General features: G+C 34.9%; 2 protein-coding genes across 8 annotated transcripts; one reads left to right on the top strand and one right to left on the bottom strand.

Moving 5' to 3' along the window:
* On the top strand, positions 1–8,770 carry LOC104904537 (formamidopyrimidine-DNA glycosylase). 4 transcript variants are annotated; one of them, XM_010692808.4, is made up of 10 exons: positions 1–310; positions 1,641–1,692; positions 3,822–3,879; positions 4,467–4,535; positions 4,623–4,748; positions 5,519–5,569; positions 6,800–6,877; positions 7,133–7,235; positions 7,810–7,844; positions 7,926–8,770. In XM_010692808.4, the coding sequence occupies exons 1-10, from the start codon at positions 82–84 to the stop codon at positions 8,382–8,384; spliced, it is 1,260 nt and encodes a 419-aa protein (XP_010691110.2). In that variant the 5' UTR covers positions 1–81; the 3' UTR covers positions 8,385–8,770. The 4 variants fall into 4 exon arrangements, 3 of the variants coding, with proteins under 3 accessions (XP_010691110.2, XP_010691111.2, XP_048492351.1); XM_010692809.4 differs by lacking the exon at positions 7,133–7,235 and adding an exon at positions 6,991–7,090; XR_008967615.1 differs by lacking the exon at positions 7,926–8,770 and having other exon boundaries at positions 6,991–7,235.
* Positions 8,771–10,562: 1,792 nt separating this feature from the next.
* Positions 10,563–19,358, bottom strand: LOC104904536 (hypothetical protein). Of its 4 annotated transcripts, none has more exons than XM_010692807.4 (12): positions 18,895–19,358; positions 17,996–18,071; positions 17,794–17,879; positions 16,672–16,765; positions 16,510–16,586; positions 15,967–16,094; positions 14,764–14,835; positions 12,718–12,788; positions 12,048–12,123; positions 11,820–11,963; positions 11,645–11,733; positions 10,563–10,890 (listed from the first exon to the last, which is right to left on the bottom strand). In XM_010692807.4, the coding sequence occupies exons 1-11, from the start codon at positions 19,165–19,167 to the stop codon at positions 11,694–11,696; spliced, it is 1,137 nt and encodes a 378-aa protein (XP_010691109.2). In that variant the 5' UTR covers positions 19,168–19,358; the 3' UTR covers positions 10,563–10,890; positions 11,645–11,693. The 4 variants fall into 4 exon arrangements, with proteins under 4 accessions (XP_010691109.2, XP_010691108.2, XP_010691107.2 ...); XM_010692806.4 differs by having other exon boundaries at positions 10,563–10,921; positions 18,895–19,357; XM_010692805.4 differs by having other exon boundaries at positions 10,563–10,897; positions 18,895–19,354.
* Positions 19,359–24,317: the final 4,959 nt, after the last annotated feature.

Below are 24,317 nucleotides of genomic sequence, written 5' to 3'. Positions count from 1 at the left end.
GTAAGACTAGGCCTAACAAGAAAAAAGCGCGCGAAATTCTCTCTCCTCAACTACTACTCACTATTTTCTCTCTCCTCCGCCATGCCAGAGCTTCCGGAGGTAGAAGCGGCAAGGTCCGCCATAGCTGAACACTGCATAGGTAAGAAAATCATGAAGGCAATTATAGCAGATGATTCTAAGGTCATTGTTGATGTCTCTCGCTCCGAGTTCGAATCCTCTCTCCTCAACAAAACTATCGTTGCTGCTCATCGCAAAGGCAAGAACATGTGGCTTCAACTTGATTCGCCTCCTTTTCCTTCTTTCCAATTTGGTACTGCTTCAAACCCTAGCCTTGTCTTTTCGAGATTCTTAATTTCAGTTTTAGGGTTTAATGCAAGAAATTTTGGGAGAAATTTATGAGGAATTGCTTTGTAATTATCGATTTTAGGGTTTCTGAAATGCTAAAAGTTAAAATTGTGTTGTTCCTTTTAGGTCTTATATGTTAGGTTTTAGAATTTAGGTTTGGATGCTTCTCTTTGATTCTTTCATTATTATGTCTAGATGGAAGTGTGAATTTGAATGTAAATATACTGGGAATTGACTTTGCTTTTGACTGTAATCGACTAATTGGAACACTCCTGGAATTATACTTTGTGGAAAGAAAGTGCATGAATTTCAGAAGCTGTTCATGATAGTAGGAAAGTTATTAGAGGACTTCTATTGTTTTAGGAAATTTTGGATGATTTTTGGTTGGCTTTGGAGTAGTGTCTATAACAATTTGCATCCTGGATTTGTAATTCGTAGATGGGGCACACGTTCTTATGGTGAGGAAGGTGCGTACATATACATGGCTAATAAACCAAATGTACATTATTATCAAGTCAAATGAACACATGTACATGGCTAACAAGCCAAATGAACATATGTACATCTCTGTTAGTATATGTTCATTGGTATTGGTCTTTATATTCATAAGCTAGTGCTTGATGTTCACCGTGCGCACCTTCCTCACCATACGGACGTGTGCACCTACTAATTTTGCACTGGATTTGTCATTGTATTTTGTTTTAGCATATCACAACAAAATACTAATGTTGGTTGTTTGGTCGACTTATGAGCTACTTCTAAGACTTAAAAAATATACTATAGAAAACGAAGTACTTTTGTTTGCTTGCAGACATGTTAAACCCCAAATTAGTACATACACACGTTTGTAGGAAGAGAACCATACTTACGATTATATATACAGAGACCAATACCAATGAACATCTACTAACTAGAAATATACATATGTTCATTTGGCTTGTTATCTGTGTACATTTGCCTTGTTATCCTTGTAAAAATTGTGTGCACCATGCTTTATGTACTCACTTGTGCGCCATCTAAGCTTTGTATGAGAAGGTGAAAAAAGAGACTACAATTAGATATCCTCATTTGCGAAGTCTTAGTTATCCTGGTCCACATTTTATAATTTTCTTTAGGATATTGCACTCAAAGATAGAAGTACTTGTTTTCCCCTTGCAAAGACCACAATTCACTAGTATATGAATTATGAATTTCATTAAGAACAAAATTCTAGCATATATATATGTATAAACTTTTTTCAACTTCTATGGCAATTCGATTTAATGTGTATAATTTCAATGTGTAATTTGTTACAGGGATGGCTGGTGCTATATATATCAAGGGTGTGGCAGTTACGAAGTATAAAAGGTTTGATAACTCAATTGATAATCAAACAAGTAGTGCTATACATCAAATCAATTTAATATTTTTTTTTATAGTAATTTCAGGGATTCATATGTTGCCTATGATTGTCATTGATTTCATAGAATGTTCTCTTTTATTAGTGGTTTTGGGAGCATAACACTATAGATCATCGTGGGTGAAATTGTATGTGAAATGACATGAAGCTTGATCCTCACGTGGAATTTGATCTACTGAAGTCTTTGACTAAAATTTGTTGTTAGGACTTTGTATGCTAAAAAGACAATATACATGTTAAAGAGGCAACTATTTTTCAGTGATGTAAGTTGGCCAAGCATTGAAGTTTCTTTAGCCGAATGCTCCCATCTCTTTGGAGAATACCCCCTGCATTTCTAATATAAGGCATGTTAACTTTTTCTTACACATATTAAGAGTTTAGTTAACAGTTAACTATAGCTAATTTACAGTGATAGAAATGGCATCAAATATTGTATGGATAATACAAAATAACCAATAATCTTATCTTAATAATATTAAGTGAAATACATGATTGCATTGGTGCTGTAAAACACCCTGTAATTTGAATTTTTTTTTTGTGTGGCTAAAATTCCGTATATCTCGAAACGAATGGGAGCGCTTAGCTTCTACTCGTTATATTTTGTCTTGCGATATCGTTTTTTGTCTATATTTGGCACTCAGGTTGTTCACCTAAATCCTGCGAGATATTAATCAACAAATTAGAGAATTTGTTTGAATTGATTACTGGTTTGCTTTTGGAATGTGCTACAACATATATAGGTTTTAGGTTCATGCTGTCCGATAAAGAGGAATTTATCTACTAAGCTGTTATTATCTTCTTATTAAGGACCTCAGTGCACACTATTCTGATGTGATTTAATGTGTCGAAGTTTGAATGTTGAGGTTGATTCCTTATAGTATTTTTGGAGTTCTTATACAACGTCATCTTCTAATCTGGATTTTAGATTCAATGAATTCCCTAATGTCGGGCATCTGATGCTTTAACTTTTTCAATGGTTTAAACGGCCTGACATTTGCTTATACTATTCTTAGCTTGGTTTTGGTGATACATTATGTTAGATTTCAGTTGTATATACCACTTTGTAAGCATCTTTTACAAATATTCCAAATGGTTTCTCGAAGAGTTTTAAGAAAAAGTAGGACACCCTATAAGCCAACACTGGGCACACTCTTGTAAACTTTGTTTGTAGATGTCTGAGACTTTTTAATGTCCATTTGCGATCAAAGTGACGTAGCCGTTAGAGTGAAGCTTCATCAAACTTTTATGTACACATACATCCAAATTCCCTTTACCCTGCTCTGTGCTGGATCCAGTTTAGAGTGGCCATTTTTTGTTGATGTAGATGATATACCTCAGGCCTCGTGGCAAAATTGGCAAATAAAAGCACACTTCATTTAGTATATGTTCTTATCACGCCACATCCCACATATGCAGCTAGCTGTTGTATCAATTTATAACTTATGATGCAGGTCAACCTTTTCTAAACATAATTGACCTGATTCTCCTGAACAATTGCGTTCAAATTCTAAGTTTGATTCATCCATTTGCTTAAGTGGTTACATCCTTCACCCTAGATTAGTTGAAACATTTATCAGGGCACAAAGTTTAGTCTTTTAGATAAGTTGTTAGGTTCTTTTAAAAAAATAATAATTAAGAGAACAGAAGACTTGATGGGAGATAAGGGGTATATATATTGTTATCAAAATGTAGATGAGAACCGAGATAGTGGGTCCAAAAGGCAAGGTAAAAAAATAATTTTAATCTGCTAGGACCATGCTAGAAAAAGAAAGGGCTCAAACTGTTCTAGGACAAATCGAGAAGGAAAGTGTTCAAACTATTATAGGAGTACATAAATATTACACGAGCATCTAATTATCTTATGGACGCATCTTGTTCCCTTTCTTGATTGGTTTGTTGTCATCTCCTTACATTTGCCTCATTTCTCTTCAATTAACTTGTTCGTAATTACTCATGCTATGTGATTGCTTGATATTTTTTAGGCTTTGCCGACAAGTATGTCAATGTAATAATCTTAATTTCGAAGCTTAGTATAGGAGAAGTGGTATTCATTTGCTCTGTATCTTATTGGTTGCAGATCTGCTGTAAATGACGCGGACGAATGGCCCTCAAAGTACTCCAAGTTCTTCATTGAAGTAAGAGTTCTTAATCCCCGCGAAGATGCCGAGGATTATATTAGAAGACTGTCATCATGTTCGTATTCTGCTGTTACAGAGTCGTGCATATAAGACAATTTACCATTTTGTATCTCATTGGTCATAGTACTTGACTACTTGTTTATGGGAATGAGCAGGAACAAGTTGCTTTGAATACTAGTTAAGTACTACCTTCGTTTATTAATAGTTGTACCATATTCCTTCTTGGGTTGTTTTGAATTATTTGTTCCGTATCCTTTTTGCATAAGTCTTCTTCTCATATGTTATTTGTTTGATATTTTCATATCATACGTTTAATCAACTACCCTAATATGCGTGCCATTTCCTTGAGGTACAACTATTTGGAAATGGAGAGAGTAGTAATTTTCTCAAAGTAATAATTGCTCCTAGCTCAAAATTTTACTTAATTATGGGCATATATGCCCAACAACTTTCTTTCAAATACTGTGAGGTGTACTTTTTCCTTATCTGATAGGTCTCTATTCAAATTGTCAAACCAACAAGTTGCTCTTGATGGTGCTTTTTCTTTTGCTGAGCTTCAAATGGATTTATTCTTTTTTTGGCAGCTACATGATGGTCTGGAGATTTCTTTCACAGACAAGAGGCGGTTTGCTAAAGTTCGCCTGCTGGATGATGTATATGCTGTTTTCCGAACATAACCGTTTCCGAGCTTCTTTGATGTTTAAGTGCAGTTTCGACTTATTGCTTACTTCTTGGTGCAGCCAGCTTCTGTTCTACCGATATCTGGGCTTGGTCCTGATGCTTTATTGGAACCCATGACTGAAGGGGAGTTCTTTAATTCCATGAGCAAAAAGAAGATTGCTATTAAGCCTTTATTGCTCGATCAGGTCAGAAATGCGATAATTTGCTAAATCCCATAGAGTGGCATGACATTCTATCCATTACTTATTGAGGCTAAATTGTATGTTTGTCCACCTCCTCCTGTGGGGAAAAAAACTGTAGTATGTCGATTATTATGGCTGGATCTGTTTATCTGGAAGTAGCTAAATGCTTGTACCATGTACTAGTTTGCAGTAGTCTTCATCACACACTCCATATGCTTTAAGAGTATCCATCTAGGTACCTATGCAATCTACTTTTTTTGACTTTCCCTTGAAATACACTGATAGCAGCATGTTCTCATGATAATGTATACTTCCTCCGCTGCTTCATACGTGCAACCCAGCTCATTGGCACACAAATTAAGAAAGAGGAGTGAGGTGTTAGTAGACAGATTGACAGAAAGTAGGTTGGAATATATGAAGTATATATTGGTAATTTTCCGACAAAAAGCTACTATATATGTCTTGGTTGCAATTATTATGACATTTCCATTTAAGGGAAGTGTTTAAAAGTAATATATACCAATGTCCAAAGTTCCTCACATGAAAGATAATTCTTTAATTGATTTCAAGTTTATATTCTTCTATCAGCTTCCTCTAGTAGTTTGACACTGGGGTTAACTGTTTGGAATCTGGGTCCCATCCAGTTGTACTTTGAACTTGAGCAACTTATGTTTTTGGTAGCATGTGAAGCTTACTTCATTCAAATTTTTTGTCTCTCTCTAATGCTATATCTTCTTTTCGTATTGATGCCATGTTTGAACCTTATTTTGCAGAATTTTGTTTCTGGCATCGGGAATTGGGTTGCAGATGAAGTTTTATATCAAGTGAGTTTTTCTTCTTGCCATTTTATCGTTAGAAGAATTTCTCTTGCTCATACATAAGATCGTGTAATTGCCTGACGTGGGACTTTAAAAAACAAAGTTATTAGCTTTTGGATGAACAACAAATCTTAATGACCGTGAAAAGGCCTTTGATTGAACATTATTTCAATTCTCCCTTTTAAGAAGATTATGAACACCAAAATTTTATGATGACTAGTTCAAGATACTTCTTTACCTAAAAAGGATTATAACGGACTGTAATGAATAGTTCACTTCAGGTGCACATCAGTCAAAACTACGTCCAAAACTATGTACCCTGACTTATAGAGTATCTTTGCTGGTATTAGATTTTTTAAGAGTTTAATTTCATACTTTGAGGGGTCCTGAATTTATTCTCAGGAAAGACACATATGATAGGCAGCTAGATTTATGGCATTGAAGTCGTCATCATACTACCATGTTCATATCGCAAATTTTGTGATTTGCATAATGATTTTTCTATTCCTTTTTAAACTGTCAATATTTTGTCATCTTATATACTTCCTTAGTTCCTCCTTTCCACTTATATTGCAACATCACCCTTTGGCACATATTTTAAAAGAGCCATGTGAAGAGGAGAGAGATAGAGATAAAAAGATGGGACCCATGTGTTAGGAGAGAGATAGAGAGAAGATATTAAGGGAACTTTGCAATTCATGTGAAATTTTCAAATGAAATGTTGTGATTAATATAGAACAAAGGAAGTATTCAGTAGGGAGTCAATCTATGTGTTTTTTTTTCTTTTTTTGGTGGGTCGGGTGGGGGGAGGTTAAGCTCGCTAATTTTCACCATCGAATAAGAGTTCAGATAAGGGCTATCACACTCAATTCACAACAAAAAATAAGTTCATATGAGGAGTGTGAAATAAGTTCAGAACAATGTTTAAGCATGTAAGCTACTTTGAAAGCTTACAAGTACCATCAATCTGACTGGGGATACCTCTATAATTACTCGTTCAAGCTTTTTTTCGGTTCTTTATTAGAATTTTTTTTGGGTAATATTATAATGATAACAGCTGAACTTTGAGGAGTCTCACGGCTCAAGCGACCTTAGTAAAGGTTAACCTCAACTCCTCAAGTGATCTTAGTAAAAGTTCCTTTGAAAGCTTAAATTAAATTCTTATGCATGCTGTTAAAAGACATAGATCTGTTTAATAGTCCAAGGATATTCATAATTTCACTTGTTTCTGCACAGGCAAGAATTCATCCTTCACAAGTTGCTTCTTCCCTCTCAAAAGACGAAAGTGCCAGGCTACTGAAGTGTATTAAAGAGGTGTGTTGTCCTAACATGCCTAGACGTTTCTTAAAACAGTCATTCAAATATAACATTTTGAATTGAAAGGAAGCGTAGACAGATTAAAAGGATGTTTAGATCCAAATTTGTAGGTTATACAACATGCGGTTGAAGTTGATGCTGATTCCCAACGCTTCCCTTTTGATTGGTTGTTTCATAATCGTTGGGGTAAAAAACCTGGAAAAGTTGATGGTAAGGTTTCTAATAAACCACCATTTTCCATTTGACTTATAGGTACTTGAGAAGGCTGTTGAGGTTGGGGCCGATAATAGTCAATATCCAAGTAATTGGATTTCACATTCACGGGAAAAAAAGCCTGGAAAGGCTTTTGTTGATGGTTTGACTTCTGACTCAGTGTATCTTTTTTGTTTTTGTTTTTCTAAAATTTTGTTAAATTTAGGTATTTACCTACTGAATAGTTTTCATCTGGCCACCTCACCCACTGATATAAATTATTTTAAGTAGCTATGTTTTAGATTGTAAGGTGGCAAAATTGGAAGAGTGGGGCACAAGATGGATATTAAGTGGGACAAATGATCTCAATCCATAAGAGATTGCCTTGTTGAGTTGTATGAAGATGCTCAAACTTGGCCCTGAAAGTGACGTCACTGACGTGTAATGTGGAAAATATGTCATTGTTCTGGTTCGACTTATCATAGACTGGAACAGTTCAAGGATATTCAAGCAGCTTAGATGCTCTCATTGGGTTATGTCCAAATCCAATATTTGCTCTTATATTCAAATCTACAACTTGTTCAGACTTTGGAAGCATTATACCAATTACTCTGCATCTCTTTACAGTCATTCTTCTCTGACCATTTTCATCTTCCTGTGATCTTTATGCATTTCGCTTATTGTCCTTGGACTAAGTTTATGAGGAAGCCTACTAATATTTTTCCAACATTATGCAGGAAAGAAGATTGACTTTATCACTTCAGGTGGAAGGGTATGTCTTAACAATAGGAGTCCTCCATTACACTGATGTAGTGCTGTAATCAATCTAATTGTGCTTTCATTCTTTTGTCAGACGACAGCTTATGTACCAGAGCTTCAAAAGCTAAGGGGAGTGCAAGCCACAAAAGCTCCTGATAAACCTCGCAAACAAACTTCTAAAAAGAAAAAGGATGATGATAACAACGATGAAGAGCATGATGATAATGGTCATGATGATGGGGCCGGCAGGGAAGAGGAAATGGAAAATGTTAAATCTAAGCAAATGAAGAATGGCACAAGTGGAAAGCAAACACCTAGAAGGAAGAAATCCACTAAGGATGATGATGTTGATGATAAGGAGGATGATAATGATGATGTGAGAGATGATAAGACAACCAGAACTCGTGATAGTAGGGTTTCGGCAAAGAGGAAATCACAAGGAATGGATGCAAACAAGAGCGAGAAATCGAGTGGGAGAAAGAAGGCTACATCCAAGTCGAAGTCTAGGAAAAGCAATGATTCTGATGATAGTGATGATGGTAATGATGAATGAGAGTGCCAATCAAAAGAGACTATAAAAAAACTGAAGCCTGAAAGACCCAGAAGCAGACCGAAAAGAAAGCAAAATAGGATAGAATTTGGATGGCACAGTAAGTTAACGGGTCTTGTAAAATTCTGGCTGGAAACACAAGAAGGCCAAGTTTCAACGAGCCTTGATTTTGATATCAGTTCGTTTTCCAGTATATAGTTAGTAGAATAGGTGTTCAGTGTCGGGTCGCTTTTCGTAGTAAGTTGCGTTGTAGATGTGCCGTTACCCGTTGGTATATTTTTGATGCTATCCTTTTATCTGTTTGAACATCATGCAGGATATTGCTGGCCTTCAGGGCTATAACAAGGGCTGCATTATGTCATTATAGTGGGAACATCATGATCTTATTACCCATTTGTCTACTTATATTGGCGCTCAAGATAGTAGTTGAAATCTATTGCTGCAGAGTGCAGAGAGCTTACAAATACAATCCACTGACTGTTTTGAAGAGTGGATTACATCATGCGTTTTTGGATGAGTGAGCCCACGGCCACCCTTTCAGGCATGTTATACTCGTGTGTCTCGTGCCCTTTTCTTTCATGACTGATGTTAATTGGAGGACAGTTGTTTAGTAGCAATGAGATTGAAAGCTGATGGCAACAGCACATTGCTGCACATCCTTCTGCAATGGATATACTACTATGATACTTCCTCCATTTCAAAATAGTTACACCATTTGGTATTTGGTCAGTATTCATCAATTGATTTTAACAAGCTTTCTCTCACCATTATATAAGAAAAAATATAGTCAAGTGTGAAGTGTGATATTGTTAAGTTTGTCCTAATACGAGGATTTCAAATATCAATTTTTTATAATTTTTACTTATAAGTAATTAGAGATATTGACGTTTAAAAAAACGTGTTGGCAAACGTGGAAAAGCAAATGATGAAATTATTTTTCATACGGATGAAGTATTAAGGAGAACTATTTAAAGAATTAAGCATTAGATACTTCCTATGTTTTTTATTATCTGCAAATTTTCTCATTTTTGGCAATTTTCTATTACTTGCATCATTTTTATTTTTGGCGATATATTATCTCTTTCTCTCTTCTAACACATGAGGTACTTTTTTTTCATTCTCTCGTCACATTGATCCTTGTGCAAAAGGAAATGATGCAAGCAGTAACTTTTTTTACTTCTTGCTTAGTTAGATGCAACTTTTTTATTATCTGCAATAGTAATACTTTTTTCCAGTCAAAGTTGCTTAGTTATGTTAGATATGTATATGCATATTTTAATATAAATTATAAGAAAAAATTACAATTGTAAATTCGAAATTTGGGGTATCTTTCTACATTAATCCAAAATTTGACTTATTTCTTAATAATCTAAAGTTTTAAAGCATCCTTTCAGATTTCGGTATTGATCCGAACTTCCAAGTGACGTATTAATTGTTTGAGAGGTTAGATTTTACCCTTCTATTCAGGTACAAATTCTAATTGTTCTCTCTAATATTCTGCCATTCCCTTAATTCAAAACAATGCTTTGGTCTTATTTATTTTATTCTTCCCAATATTTCGGCTTTTCTTTTAGTCCCTCAAGTGAGTATCTATCTCCTTTTCTTTTTTCTTACCCAACTTTAACATTTAGTTTTTCTCAAAGTGCACCCAAGCGATTATAAACTTATGATATTAGGAAAATATTCCATATTAACACTATTATAATATTGTATTTAAGTTTGTGGTTGTCAAAACTCGAATTTTCTCCGTCTACATGTGACAAAATAATGGATCAATTTGTACTTCCGCTCCTAATAATTAGCATCATTCGACAATTTGTGAGTGTCACTACAAACTTTGAATCCTAGATGTGGCCTGCTGAGAGATGTCTTTTTTCTCAAACCAACGTTATTTTTTTTGGTGTTTAGAGAGGTCAGAAGGACAATAAATGGGAATCAATCTCAAGATCTCCTGAAAACGGGAGAGAAGCTCTAATCAACTGAACTATCACTTACTCTCTTAGACCAACGTTATAAAAACGAACTATGGATGGTGGTTTGACTTAGGGAATGGTATACTTTGGAAGTACATTTGAAGATCCAGGATTCTAAAATCTATAAAATCTGTTAGAATGAAACTAATTGCTCTAAGATATACATAGATTTCAGTTGCGAATGAAGATAGGAGGCGAGAATAGCAGATAATTATAATTACTCGTACAGTAACATTCTCATTACTGTTAAATTTCTTAATTAAAGTTGGAAAGAAATGTTACTAGCTAGTTGTTATTAGGGCGTTAGTATATGATATACAAGAACTCCCTCCGTTACCAAAAATGCACTTATACTACCCATTACCCAACCAGAATGTACAACTGAATTGTGAATTTACAACTGGGGAGAAGGGGAATCTGAGCTGCCTTCTTAGATTACCATATAACTGATTGCAAAACCAGAATGTAGAAAATTTCTCAAATGGAGCAGTTGATGTATATCAGCATCTCCTCGAATAGCTCGGCATTCTTCCAGTCTGCAACCTTCATATTTTCCAGGATTAGTTTCTGCTCATGAGATACAGTTCTTATGTTAAATTTTATTATGGACTATTAACTGTAATAAGCACATCTTCTGAACAACTGGATGAATCATTCCTGATCCCACTTTAATCACATAAAAGTCACCCCGTTTCAAAGTTAATTTTTATATAATTCAAATGATATATGTCAGAATTTTGGCTGACCCTGACGTGATTTGAGGCGAAAATATGAAACTTAGAAAACTACGCATATTGTATACAAGAACATATGTTGTATACCTTTACAACATGTGCAAATTGCATAACGCTCCGCTATAACTGTACTATGCCTCTAGAGTCCGAACCCGAACAACATCAAAGAGATCACAAATTTGAATCTTGTGTCTGACAAGCTTTTCAGCTCTGCATATGGTCAATAACTAAATATTGTTCTTTCGACTAGACAGTAGGTGCACTAACATTTTGATACTGATGCATATCATCTAACTCATTTTATTCTATCATAGGCCCTAGCAGGAGCCTGTGGCACTGGGCTGATGATATTGTTATTTAGCTAATGTCATATGAATATAGTGGGGGCGTTTTCATAGCTTCACTCTATGTGAGGTCCACAACCCTCCTATCTCTTCCTTTAGCTGACTAAAATTTTGCAATAGTTTTCCTTATCTCTAATCTTTTGAATGACACAAATAAACAACCAATTCAAAGACGTGCAAATAGCAAAGTTCCACATCGGTGTTTTTCTTACCATTATACATGCGCTTGGTTACCATTATACATGCACTTGGTTACTATCTTCATAAGAATACTCTCAAAGCACCAACAACTTTCTCAGGCCTGTTCACATAATATCGATCAACTTCTAACAAAGGCAATCTTCACGCCTGGAAAGCAGTTCCATATATAAAAAAGGGAATACTTACCAGTCCTCCTGCGGCATATGACCAGCTCCTTCTATCAATTTAAGCTTGACAGCTGAAGGATTACCCTTTTGAAACTCTTCTGCTATTGATTGTGGGAGATATTTGTCTGATACACCCCATGCTATTAGTATAGGTTTATCCCAGCTGGCGAAATGATATTTGAGTTGATGTCAGTCTGGTAGCTATTAAAGTAGATAAAAATATAGTAAATTTAATTTATTAAGGTACCTTCCTGATGCAAATCCTGTAGCTATTTGAGTTGCTACCTCTCTGAAGTTAGTTCTTCTTGCAGCTTCGAGCAAGGCTAAAACAACAAAATCATATTCAGCAAGCATGATGAAGCACTTCGAGCAACATCATCTCCTTATGCAAGACAGTCATACATATTTGTACAAGTGTACAAGCATAACAGCTGTAATTCTCAGATATTATTGTATGCAAATTTTTCTCAGAGATAAGCATTGAATCCAGATTATCCATAGAAAGATGAGGGGAAAATTTACAAGGGCCACTTTGTCTCACTTTCTGCTCTATGAAAAGGTGTCAATTAAACAAGTTCATAATGTTGGTTCATTTCCCCCATATTGACCATCGCAGACATTACTTAAAAATCAATCTCAGAGCTGCGAGCCTGCAAATGGAGGACAAGGGTCACGGTAGAAAAGAGACTACAAGTTCCAAGTCTCTATGAGGCATCTTCAGATTGAAAGTAAATAAGTAATCTAGTTAGCTGGATAACAGAAGATATTTGTTTTGCAGGAAAATTTCACTCCAGGTCCAGGATATTCAAGGAACTCTGCTACGCTCAAAACAGCTAAGATTAATACATATTTAGGATGAAGCAATTTTCAACTCTTCTTAGAATTGTGAAAAATCAGAAAGGAAGTAGAAGACGAACCGAATCCTGGACCGCTGCTTGACAGATATGGTAACCTGTATACATCAGCCTTTTCCAGCTTCAGAACATAGCTGTGACAACAATAAATACATTCAGAAAGGAGCTCATGTTTAGAAAAGCACTTGCTTGGAATAACATAAGCAAAAGACGGAAAATTATGTAAATACAGCCTCCTAAGTCTACCCATTCCATTATCCATGTTTAACACCTTGTTGAATTCCAGTTCTTTTACATTTAGCACAATCTAGTTCAAATTTGAAATGACATGTCTAGATCCAATGCATAAAGTTCCTGCTAAATCAGTATATTATAAGCCATGTCTTAATGTCAAAAGGAAATTTCTTTACCTCAAAAGGAAATACATTCAGAAAGGACTAAAGGAGTATTCTGTTATTCAATATTCTGAACTTGCTTGAAATGTATGATAGTTAATTTGGTGGCAATCCAATAGCTCAACTCTTCAACTCTTAAGCCAAAGCTTTGTACACATCAATCATAGGTCATTGAACTTTTCTACCCAACTATAAGAACGGAAATTTCCATGGCTCTCCAAAGGGCACTGAATCATATGTCTCTAAAAACTCACTTCCTAAGATGAAGTAAGTACGTCTACCTCATTCAATTTTTCTCACAAACAACAAACCAGAAAATGAAAGATGAAAGCGAGTGTTCTGGATGTTCCATACTGGGAATTCTTGCTTGCTGAATGCTGATGCACCTTGGGAGTCGTTTTCCACTTCCTTTTAGGAATAGAATACCAAACTTGGCATTTTCATGAAAATGAAATGCAAAATATGAAGCAAAAGAGAGTTTTTGAAACGATGTATATGGCTCCGAGATGTAGGAGGAGAAGTATCTTCTTTTTTTTCTTTTTTCGAGAGGACAATTAAAATACATCACCAAGAAATGATGTCTAGAGAGGAGGATAAAATATATGCTCACACCCATTTGGTAGGCAGCAATAAATGACGGTAATGGTAATGAATTTATAGGTAATTTGTAAAGGAATTCCTATGCTAATCTCCTTGGTAATGCTTGTCTATTCCCAAATAGCTCTTTTTTTCACAAATATGCATTACCATTACCACTTTAGAGGTGGTACAGAGTGGTAACGGAAATTTATGAAGAACAAATGTTTGGGTTGAAGTCCTGTTACCATGGACATTGGCATGAGAGTCACGAGACCTTTTTCCCCCACAAAACTATGCATAAATTCATTACTATTATCACCGTTTATTACCAGCTACCAAACAGGTTGTCCGTTGTTTGTCTTTGCTTCTCATTACAAACTCATAACACAGATCTAGAGGACAACACAGTTCAATAATCCAGAACACATTCCATGCAATTGGCAGGAGAAACAACTTTCTACATATAATATTGAAATTTCTCATATGCATAAAATGTACCAGAGTTATGGGACCCAAGATGGATATTTTGCATTAAAAGTAGAGGCTTATAGTGGAAGCACTTAAGAGGTAAGTGTTTATCATATTTCATGAAGAAGATGATACTTAATTATGCTTGTTGTGAATTGTGATCCAAATAACATCAATCTCTTAGCCCAGAAAATTTTCAACATAAGGTAGATTGAGAATATGTCAAGCTGTTGATTCTAAAGCATTAAAACAGTTGAATCCTATTAGCTTGCTAGTCCATACTTAAAAAATAATAGACCAGTCAAGTTTAGATTAAAAACCCATAGTGCATAACCCAATAAAAACTGACTGCCCTGTGCATTATTCCTCTTTTTAATTCCATTCCATTTCAATCTGGTCTTGACATAAGTGATAGACTTGGAGAAAACAATGATCCAAGCTTTCAACATTTTTGCATAGCAACTCAGATAAATAAAGATTAGAATACAGCATTAACACAGCAAGGATCCCACTAAGCCCGGTTTCTGCCAGATAAGAAACAGTCGCTGAATGCGATTGCAATTTATCAATCATCTTCTCATGAAAAAAAAGGGATGACATGCCACTGATCAAGGACTATAAAAAAAAGTTACTGAGACAGTCAATAAGAGATGAATTGGAGACTTACGGGCTACCTCCTTCAATGAATCGTTCGGCCATAATAGCATTCTGGCTCGTGAATTCACCAAAAAGTGGGATTCTGTGAAATGAAACCCATAAAAGTTCCTCAGAAGCCTGGTTAAAAGAAGAAATAAAAACAAAATACAAGTGAAGTAATCTAATTTAAGATCACAAGAACCTCAACATATCAGTTCATATTCCTGAAGCTGTATCAGGTGGCCCATCTAGAGATCTAAAGTATCATTTTTAGAAGATACAATAGAATCTTGCTTGGAGTCGGATAAAGATCTCTTATTCCACCTTTTTGTTTGGGGGAGGGGTGCTAATGACTAGAAACGGAGATCGGATAGCATTGCTGATTCTCTGTGTCCTAGTACTTCAGTAATTTAGGCAAGTTGTTTCAAGTACTTTATCATACATGAGCTGCAGTGCATAACAAGTAATTTTGAAAGGGTTAATGAGCACCAAAACAGTTTCCCAGAGCTGGCATCAGCCATCAGGATATTTAACTATGCATGATAACTGACCCAAGATCGTTTCAAAGAGGCCTATTCTTAAAGGTTGTAGCTCATCCTATCAAACCCGTTCTAGTGAAGTTCTTTGACAGAAACTAATGAAAACTTGGTTACCACATCATATACAAAATCAATCCATCATTGGTTGATTTCAGCAAAAGCTACAGGACACAAGCAGTAGACCTCATCAAGACACCTGTAAAAAATCTCTGAAAAATGGAGGCAAGGCTTTCCAAGTAAACTCCCAAGACAACTTGTAAGTTGTAATCGACATTGACCAACTATATTATACTTTTCTCTTCATTAAAAATGCAACACTTTGATTGTCATGTTTTTCGACGCATAAGTTTGACCATTAATATCCTTAATCATAAATCAGTAGATACTAGAAAAGAAAACTTGATACTATGAAAATCCATCTCTCTTTTTTCATCAGAGGCAAAACCATACATTGAGACAAATCCAGTAACTTTTTACATTATAACATTGAGGTAAAACTCGATTAAAATGAGAAGCATGTATGTTGGCTTACTAATCTCCAAAAGCATTTATTGCCAACAATACTGCTACAATTTTTAAAAAACAATTCGACCATCACATGCTCCACCCCCACATGCTTGAATAACAAACCAAAGAAGCATATTCAGATTGGTAAATGATCATATGGAGTGCATATAATAGTTATAGGTCAAAACCTTAGCTGTTGAAACAGTCCAGGGACCGGAGATGAGGCTGTTAGTGGACTGTTCAGTATCACGAGTTTAGATATCCTGCTGGGATTTTTCAGTGCCCAGGTCAATCCATAGGATCCTACTAAAAAACCCTACAAGGATACAAGATTAATGAAAGTCAGGTGACAGTTCTGTTGAATCAATATCCCTTCATCAATCAGACGTAGCCATGTAGGTAGTGTTTCCCAACTTATTTGAAATATAATTTCAGATGAGTTTACTAAATTCCCGTAAGTTCTAATAAGTTTCAGTAAGTTCTGATAAGCTCAGATAAGAGCAGGATAAGCTCCAATAAGTTCCAAAAAGTTCAAATAAGTTAAAGATATGATAAGTCGAACTAAGTTGAATAAAACACACCCTTATATTATGCTATGCCTATAATATATTCCAAAAATTTATATATATTTAAGTGGCCTGACAAAAGAAAGAAGAATTAGTTGTGTGGTGCAAGGATGGCTCATACACAGTTGAATCAGGGACATTATCTATGATGCATGCCGTTCACACCTGTACAACTAGAAGAAAAGGAGAGCTCACTCCTAGCACTTCAAGTAACTTATCAAACTCATCATGGAACTCCTTTTCTGTTACAGTAGGTTTATGCATTAGACTAGTATCTATGAATAGTTTCTTGGATTTTGATTCATATGAGCCATGAGAAATGCAAACCTGTATAGTCAAAGCCATATTTTGGATATGGCTTATCACTGAAACCAAAGCCTATCCAATCGGGTGCCAAGCAGTGAAATCCAGCATCAGACATCTATCAAGGACAACAGTGATATTTAGCAAACAAACAGAATTGAAGTGTCAAAGAATCAAAATATACTGCGCGATAGTTCAACCATATATGCTTCCTTCACTATTAGTCAACTGATTGACATATATATCCTAATAGGAATTTAATTCTGGACAGGTATGTCAATTCCATTATTTCAAAGGATTCTGTAAATTAGATTAAATCTTTACCACATCATATTAATTCCCCAACACTTCCGGTGAAGCTCTCTCACAGTGTCTGGACTCTGGAGACAGGGAGTTAGGGGTGTAAACATATTAAATCTTGCCCATATCATATCAAAAAGGCTACTTAGTCCCAAATCTCGAATGGCAAAGAGCTGCTTTCTACTAAACCCTTGTTTCAAAGGCAATTAGCTCGAAACCAATAAGTACTCCCTATCCCCCAAAGAAAGACTATGTAACTTTTCACAAGATTAAGAAAGATAAATGTCTACTTATCTCTTTCTATGTGCTACCTAACAAAGCCTTGTGTTGATCTAATAATAGTCATATTAACCACTTTTCTAGGAGAAGGTAAGGATCATAAGAAAGAAGATACTAACGTTAGACTATTTTAATACATAGACATTCTTTTAAAACATCCCAAAGATACACATGTTGTCTAGGATGAAAGGAGTAACAAAAATTTTAGTTAGATACCTGATTGGAATATGATAATCAGAATCATATTTTCAGCATCAGTTACATGTTTTCCAATAATATTAGACCATAGGCATTACATTTTTCTTTTCTCTTTTTCCAACGAATTCATGCAATGTGGGAAACGACAAAGCAATACCTGAGCATGCCATTTAATTTGGACATCCGCAACCACAAGTAAAGTGTGACTATAAATATTGAAACTTTCAGAATAGTGAAGAAGGTATTCAGCACTCAGCATATTATAGATACAAACAATTGGAATCATACACTTATATTCCCCTCAAATTGATAAGATAAGGAAGCCAAGATAAGCGATGACCCAATTTATCGTGAATTCAAGGCACCAACCTGTGACATAACAACTCGGTAGCTATAAGATTGTGTTGGTGCCCCATGGAGGAAGACGATGGTTCCACGTCCTCTATCAGGTGAACCTACAGAAAGAGATACATCAATCAAATAAAATACACCTCACATCCCAAATTCTCCTGCTTTCTGTCTTTCTGATAAATGAATTAACATATTCACAACTTCAACAATTTGAAATTACCTGTTTCTCTAACAAACCACACTAAGTCCCCAGATTTAATATAACGCCCATATTCCTTTCCCTTGTCCTCTATCCTCTGGAAAGAAACCACGAATTCCGAATCCACCAAAAATTAGTTCTCAAGATTTAAGAAAGCAAAACCCTCAATTTCACTCGCATAAAAAAATTCCATTAAGAACTAGGAAAATGATACTTCCTCCGTAACATGATAACTACAACAAATGAATATTTTACGGTTAAGAACTAGGAAAATGATGATTCCTCCATAACATAATAATACCCATTTGTTGTAGTTATTATGTTATGGAGGAACTAGGAACTAGGAACTATGAAGTATATACAGCCTTACAAGTTACAATTAGACATATTAAGCGATAACTAAGCATTAATAACATTGATCATACGCATTGGTTTACACGAATGTGCTTTTAGGAAAATTATTTAATGCTTATATGCAGCCTTTCTATCAAATTTCATTGAAAGGTAACATTTGGCTACTAGTAGAGTATCAGCATCAAGAATCATGAATGTAAAAAAGGTTTTTAATTGGACATCAATCCAATACAAACGAAATTTAAAAATATTGAATAATCAGAAATTAATTTACAATTACAAATCAATGAACATATAACCATTATAAATATTTTTCAGTTGCATCATTTGCTTTTTCACCTTTGTCGAGACGATCTTAATATTTCCTATTGGATACAAGTAAAAATTATAAAAATTTGATATTTGGAATCCTCGCTCTAACAAGACTCCACTTGACTATGATTTTTCTCATATAATAGTGCGAGATAATTCAACAAAGTTGGTTGATAAATAAGACCACAAAATCAAATGTTGCAACTAAAAATTAAAAGGTAGTAATTATTAGGGGGAAAATCAAGAATACTTACATAGAGCATTTGGCCGACATTGCCATCCTCGGCGGGGCTCTCAGGGAGTTGAATAGCGCTCTTGCTCGACGGATTATCAGTAACGAAGCCGAACGGATTAAACGACGACGTTTCATCATCGTCGCCGCCGTTTCCGCCGCTTTTGGCGAATACTTTAGCAGTTGCTTTTTTTCTTGATGAGCTCCAATGGCGGCTGGTTCTAGTAATGGAATTGGATGAGAATTGAAGGTTCAACAATGGCGGTACAATGAGGGAGCAAGCAGCAGCAGCCATGAGAGTAAGTTTTTTTTGGTAGGAGAGAGAAAGAGGGGTGATGTGTGGCGGGAGATGTGATCAACCGTTTTACAACCACTAGTTAGTACAGTTATAATAGCTGGACTGTGTGCGCGTAAAACGACTCGGTAGATCGGGTTTACAATAATTTATTAACGGACGAGGATGTTAAGTTTTGGATATTTGGGGTTTAGGAATTGCAAATGTTTTTTTGGGGTTTTCCTATAGGGATTAGGAGCCACGGACGTGATTCTTGTGGATTGTTGTGGTTGACAATGTTTTCTCAAAGTATACTTTCTCTTTACATCTTATTTTGTACTTTCCTCTTTTGATTATTTTTGAGCATGACCATATGCTTGTTTTAAGGAATGGATTGATCATTTGATCTTCTATGATCCTAGAAGGCATTTCATTGGATGTGTTTTGGTTAGTAAATGAATCTATTTTTATATTATTTCGTGTTGTACAAATTTTTTATTTGCGTAATTGTTTTCTCATATTTTAGCAATTTCCTTGAAAATGATACAAAGAAAGATTTCTTTAGATATCATAGAAAATTCTTATATGATGATAAACTATACAATTATTGGATTTATTCGAATGAAAAAGAAAAGCTTAAACATTACTTGGGTCTCAGTTTGTTCAAAAGTGTGTATTATAGTTCTCAAATTTAGTTATTTAGGAGTTAATAACAAACTTTTTTAGGTTATTTTTTTTACTCATTGCTCATTTGAAACCTCATAATGAGCATAATCATACAATAGGTAGAGCGCATTGTACATGTATTTTTGAATGCTTAAACAATTGCTACACTATTGCCAATGTATTGAAATTTACGGTTTTTTCACCAGGTACGGACGCTCGAGTTTTCAAAAAAAATTCACCAGATACTCCTCATGTTTTCAAAATTCATCACGTACCTCTCAATTTTATGTAAATACACCCACATACTCTTAATGACTAACGACGTTAGTTGTCGTTAGTCTAACCGTAATTAACCTCTAATTAACCTAACTATACCCTATAACTTAACTCCTAACTAACCATAACCTCTAACTTATAACTTCTAACCTAACCCTAACCCCCCCTCCCACCACCCCAACAGCCCCCCTCCCACCACCCCCATCGAATTCCCCAACCCCAACCCCGTCGAATTCTTGTCGTTGGCTAGAAGCTTGCATCATATCGAACTATGGAACATAATCGGAGACAGTACGAAGGGAAATCTGGGCTCGCGATGGGGGGTGGGATTTTGGGCTCGCGACGGGTGCGGGGGAAGGAATGGGGTTCAGGGCTCGCGATAGGGACTACGGGGGGTGGGGAGGGGTTGTTGGGGTGGTGGGAGGGTGGGGCTAGTGGGAAGGTTAGGGTTAGGGTTTAGGAGTAGGAATTAATTAGGGTTTAAAAAAAATTAGGATTAATGACTAACGGCGGTTAACGTCGTTAGTCATTAAGGATATTTGGGTGGATTTATATAATACTGAGGGGATAATTGGTGAATTTTGAAAACATGGGGGGTAACTGGTGATTTTTTTGAAAACTTGGGGTATATGGTGAAAAAATCGTAATTATAATCAAACTATCTTGGTATTTTTCGAACGACTCTGAACACACGTGGGTAAATCTTAGATCCACCACTGATCTCCAAGTGACTTAAGATGACTTCAGAGTTATTTGTGGCCCTCTATATTATCTTAAAATGTCTTTTACAATTTGTTTTTGCATTTTTCTAGTTCAACTATAAAATAATTCTGAAAACTATTATATACCTTCTCTTATACACAAACTAGCCTTTATATGCACGCGATGCGTGCGTTAATTTCAAAATTTGTTATTCTATTTGATACTCTATTCGTTATTTATGATTAAACTTAAATGTGAAAATTTCAACAGTTAGATGAATTTAGATATATTAATTAGCTAATGTAAAAAAAAATAAAAAAAAGGTTGTGCGTGATTGTTAACATTAATTTTTTGTGAATGAATATTAAACAGAAAGAACAAAAATAATGAGTTGGCTTAACTGAATTAAAGAGTCTCAAAGGTAGTGAATGTTCAGACTTTTCATGGGCACGTTATGTATGCCATCTTTTTTAATAAGGTATAAATATTTTGTCCATTTAACTTTTGATTGAAGTATTTGATGCATATACCATTTTAAACTTGTTTTAAATGGCAAGTTGGAATGGGAATTTTTAAATGATTTTCTTTTGTAATCTTTTCCATTCCATTAATTAGATTATTAAGGGTATTTTAGTCACTTCAAAAGAGGACACCACACCTCCTCCCTTGGCTTATATAATAGAGATATAATTTTAAATGGTTTTATCGTATTTGATCATAAAACACATCTCATATATTACCTGAATCTCGAAAATGTTTGAAAGGGTATATTATATCATTTTAATTCCTCCCCCTTGGGTTAATTAATCATGTTTTATGTTATACAATATATTCATTTCACAAACTTTTATATGAGGCGGGCCACACCTTCAAGTAATGGTGTGGCCAACCCCCCCCCCTTCTCTCAACCCCCTCCCCTCTCTCACGCCCCTTCTCTCCCATTTATTTTTTTACTTTTCTTTTTTTTCTCTTTGATGTCTCTCTCATTTTTCCTATTTTTTGCCTTATTTTCTCTCTCCTCTTATTTCCTCTTTTTTTTTTCCAATTTTCTCTAGAATTTACACATTGATAAATAAGGACGTGGCCAGCTAATAATAAGTTCAAGCTAGCCCTTATAATGATGCTCGTGTCCCCTTTAAAAAAAACTCAAGCGTGAATCCGTTTTCAGATAACCCTATCTGAATGTAGGTATAACCCTTATTATTTGTAACCTTATTTTATGATACGAGGAACCCATTACTTCATAATAAGTATTTGTACCCTTATTTTACCATACGAGTAACTCATTTATTGTACAAGTAACCCTCATATATTTTTCAAATGACTCATTATATTATAAAAGTAATCTCATTAGTTAACAAAAGTAACCCTAATTAGTAATTACATGTTTGAGTAACCTTGTTTATTTGTTCGAGTAACCTCATATGTTCGCAAAAGTAACTCTAATTATTATACAATAGCTTGAAATGTTTATAGAAAGTAATCATAAGAAAGGTACAAGTAACCCATTAATTAGTTCATAAAAAGTATCCCCATTATATTTAAAGTAATCTCATTTATTCGTAAAAAGTAAAACGCGTTGCTTTTCAAAGCGAAGGTGTTACTTTTAGTGAATTAGAGATTACTTTATCGAATGCTACGGGGTTATTTTACTGACACTAGGGATTACTTTTTATAATGCTAAGGGGTTACTTTTACTAGAAAGTATATGTTACTTTTTGTAACTATAAGGTGGTTACTTTTTTTTTATAAATAGGGGTTACTTTTATTATAAATAGGGGTTACTTTTACTGAAAGTATAGGTTACTTTTGCTATAACTAGGGGTTACTTTTACTATAAATTGGGGTTACTTTTACTGAAAGTATAGAATACTTTTGCTATAATTAGGGGTTACTTTTACTATAACTAGGAATTACTTTTACTGAAAATATATGTTACTTTTTGTAACTGTAAGGGGGTTACTTTTGCTATAACTAGGGGTTACTTTTACTGAAAATATAGGTTAATTTTTGTAACTGTAAGGGGGTTACTTTTACTATAAATAGGGATTACTTTTACTGAAAGTCTAGGTTACTTTTTTGTAATAGGTTAATTTTATTGAAATTAGGGGTTACTTTTTTGTAATTATAAGAGATTACTTTTGTAATTATAAGGGGTGTTTTTACTGATTTCTCAACTAATTAAATCCCAAAACTATTTTAAAACTACCTTCTACTTAGGAAACTTCAGGAAGTACAAACTACACTATCAAAACTCCCTATCTTCCACAAGAATCAGTTGCACTTCCTTTGATGGGATTAAGAACACATCAACTTTAGTTGAAAAAACAATGTTCCATAACATATCACTGAAATTGAATTATGAAATACTTCAACCTGTTTTTACTATTCTCTCAATCTCACATATCCATCAAGACTAAGTTTGTGGATTTTATTGTAACCAACCTCATATTCATAATACTAGTATAGTTTCTTTCTTAATAATCGGCTAACTATAATCAGAAATCCGGTGACGATGAAATCAGTTACCAAAAAAAAAAGATTAATTGATACTCAAGCAGTTCACAAAATTGATCAATTCTTAAAGAACAGTAAGTTACTAGGCTTCATCGAATTCCAGTAGAACTAACCAAGACAAAAATCACCAAAAAAAAAAAACACAACTCTGAGATCAGAAAAGATACACACATATTCATAAAATTTCAAGTTTCAACAAAGAAATCAAACCGATATGAAAAAATCAAGAGGAGAAAATTTCAATACCCAGATCAAAATATATATCAAATAACCATTACACATACATGAACATGAAGGATGATGTTGGAGAAAATTTCAGTTGCATTTTTCAATCTGTAAAGGAATTTTCAATTTTGATTCAAGGTTAAAAAAAAAACACAAAAGAGGAAAAATATCAAAGGAAGAAAACGTTTTTGATTTTTCACGGTTTTAGCCAAGAGTAGTAGTACGGTCTGTTACTTCTGTGCACGCTCACGCCATTAAAATGAAGAGTTTTTTGAAAGACTAATCTCCATCACTCTTTCAAAAAACCGAATTGCGGCCTCTTAAACTGCAGATTCGACGGTTTGCTACATTTGCGTCGAACAACTCCATCTTCGTCTGTCCGCCATTGCAGCTTTAATGGCAGAAGAAACTGAGGAGAGAGAAAATAGAAAATGGTGAGAGAGAGAGACGTGGATGACGTGGTTGTTGACGCAGACGAAGTCGAAGGTTGAGTTTGCGATGATGAAAAAGTCGAAGATCAGAGGAAGGAGGAAGGAGGGTCGAAGAGGAATTTGGGTGGGAGGAGAGAGAAAATGAAAAATTTGAGGGGAAAAGAAATTGGCCAGGGAAAGAGGAAGAATTACTGTAATGTCATAATGTGGCCACACGGTTTGAGTTCTGTGTGGCATGTTGCACAAAAAACGCACTGTATTCATTTACAAAAATAACCATTTTGATAAATATTATGTCATTCTTGTAGATTTTTTGACCTCTTCAATTAGATATTAATGACATTTATCCACAAA

Source organism: Beta vulgaris, chromosome 9, assembly GCF_026745355.1.
Source record: "Beta vulgaris subsp. vulgaris cultivar EL10 chromosome 9, EL10.2, whole genome shotgun sequence".
NCBI classification, from domain to species: domain Eukaryota; kingdom Viridiplantae; phylum Streptophyta; class Magnoliopsida; order Caryophyllales; family Amaranthaceae; genus Beta; species Beta vulgaris.
This window is presented reverse-complemented; position numbering and strand designations above follow the sequence as displayed.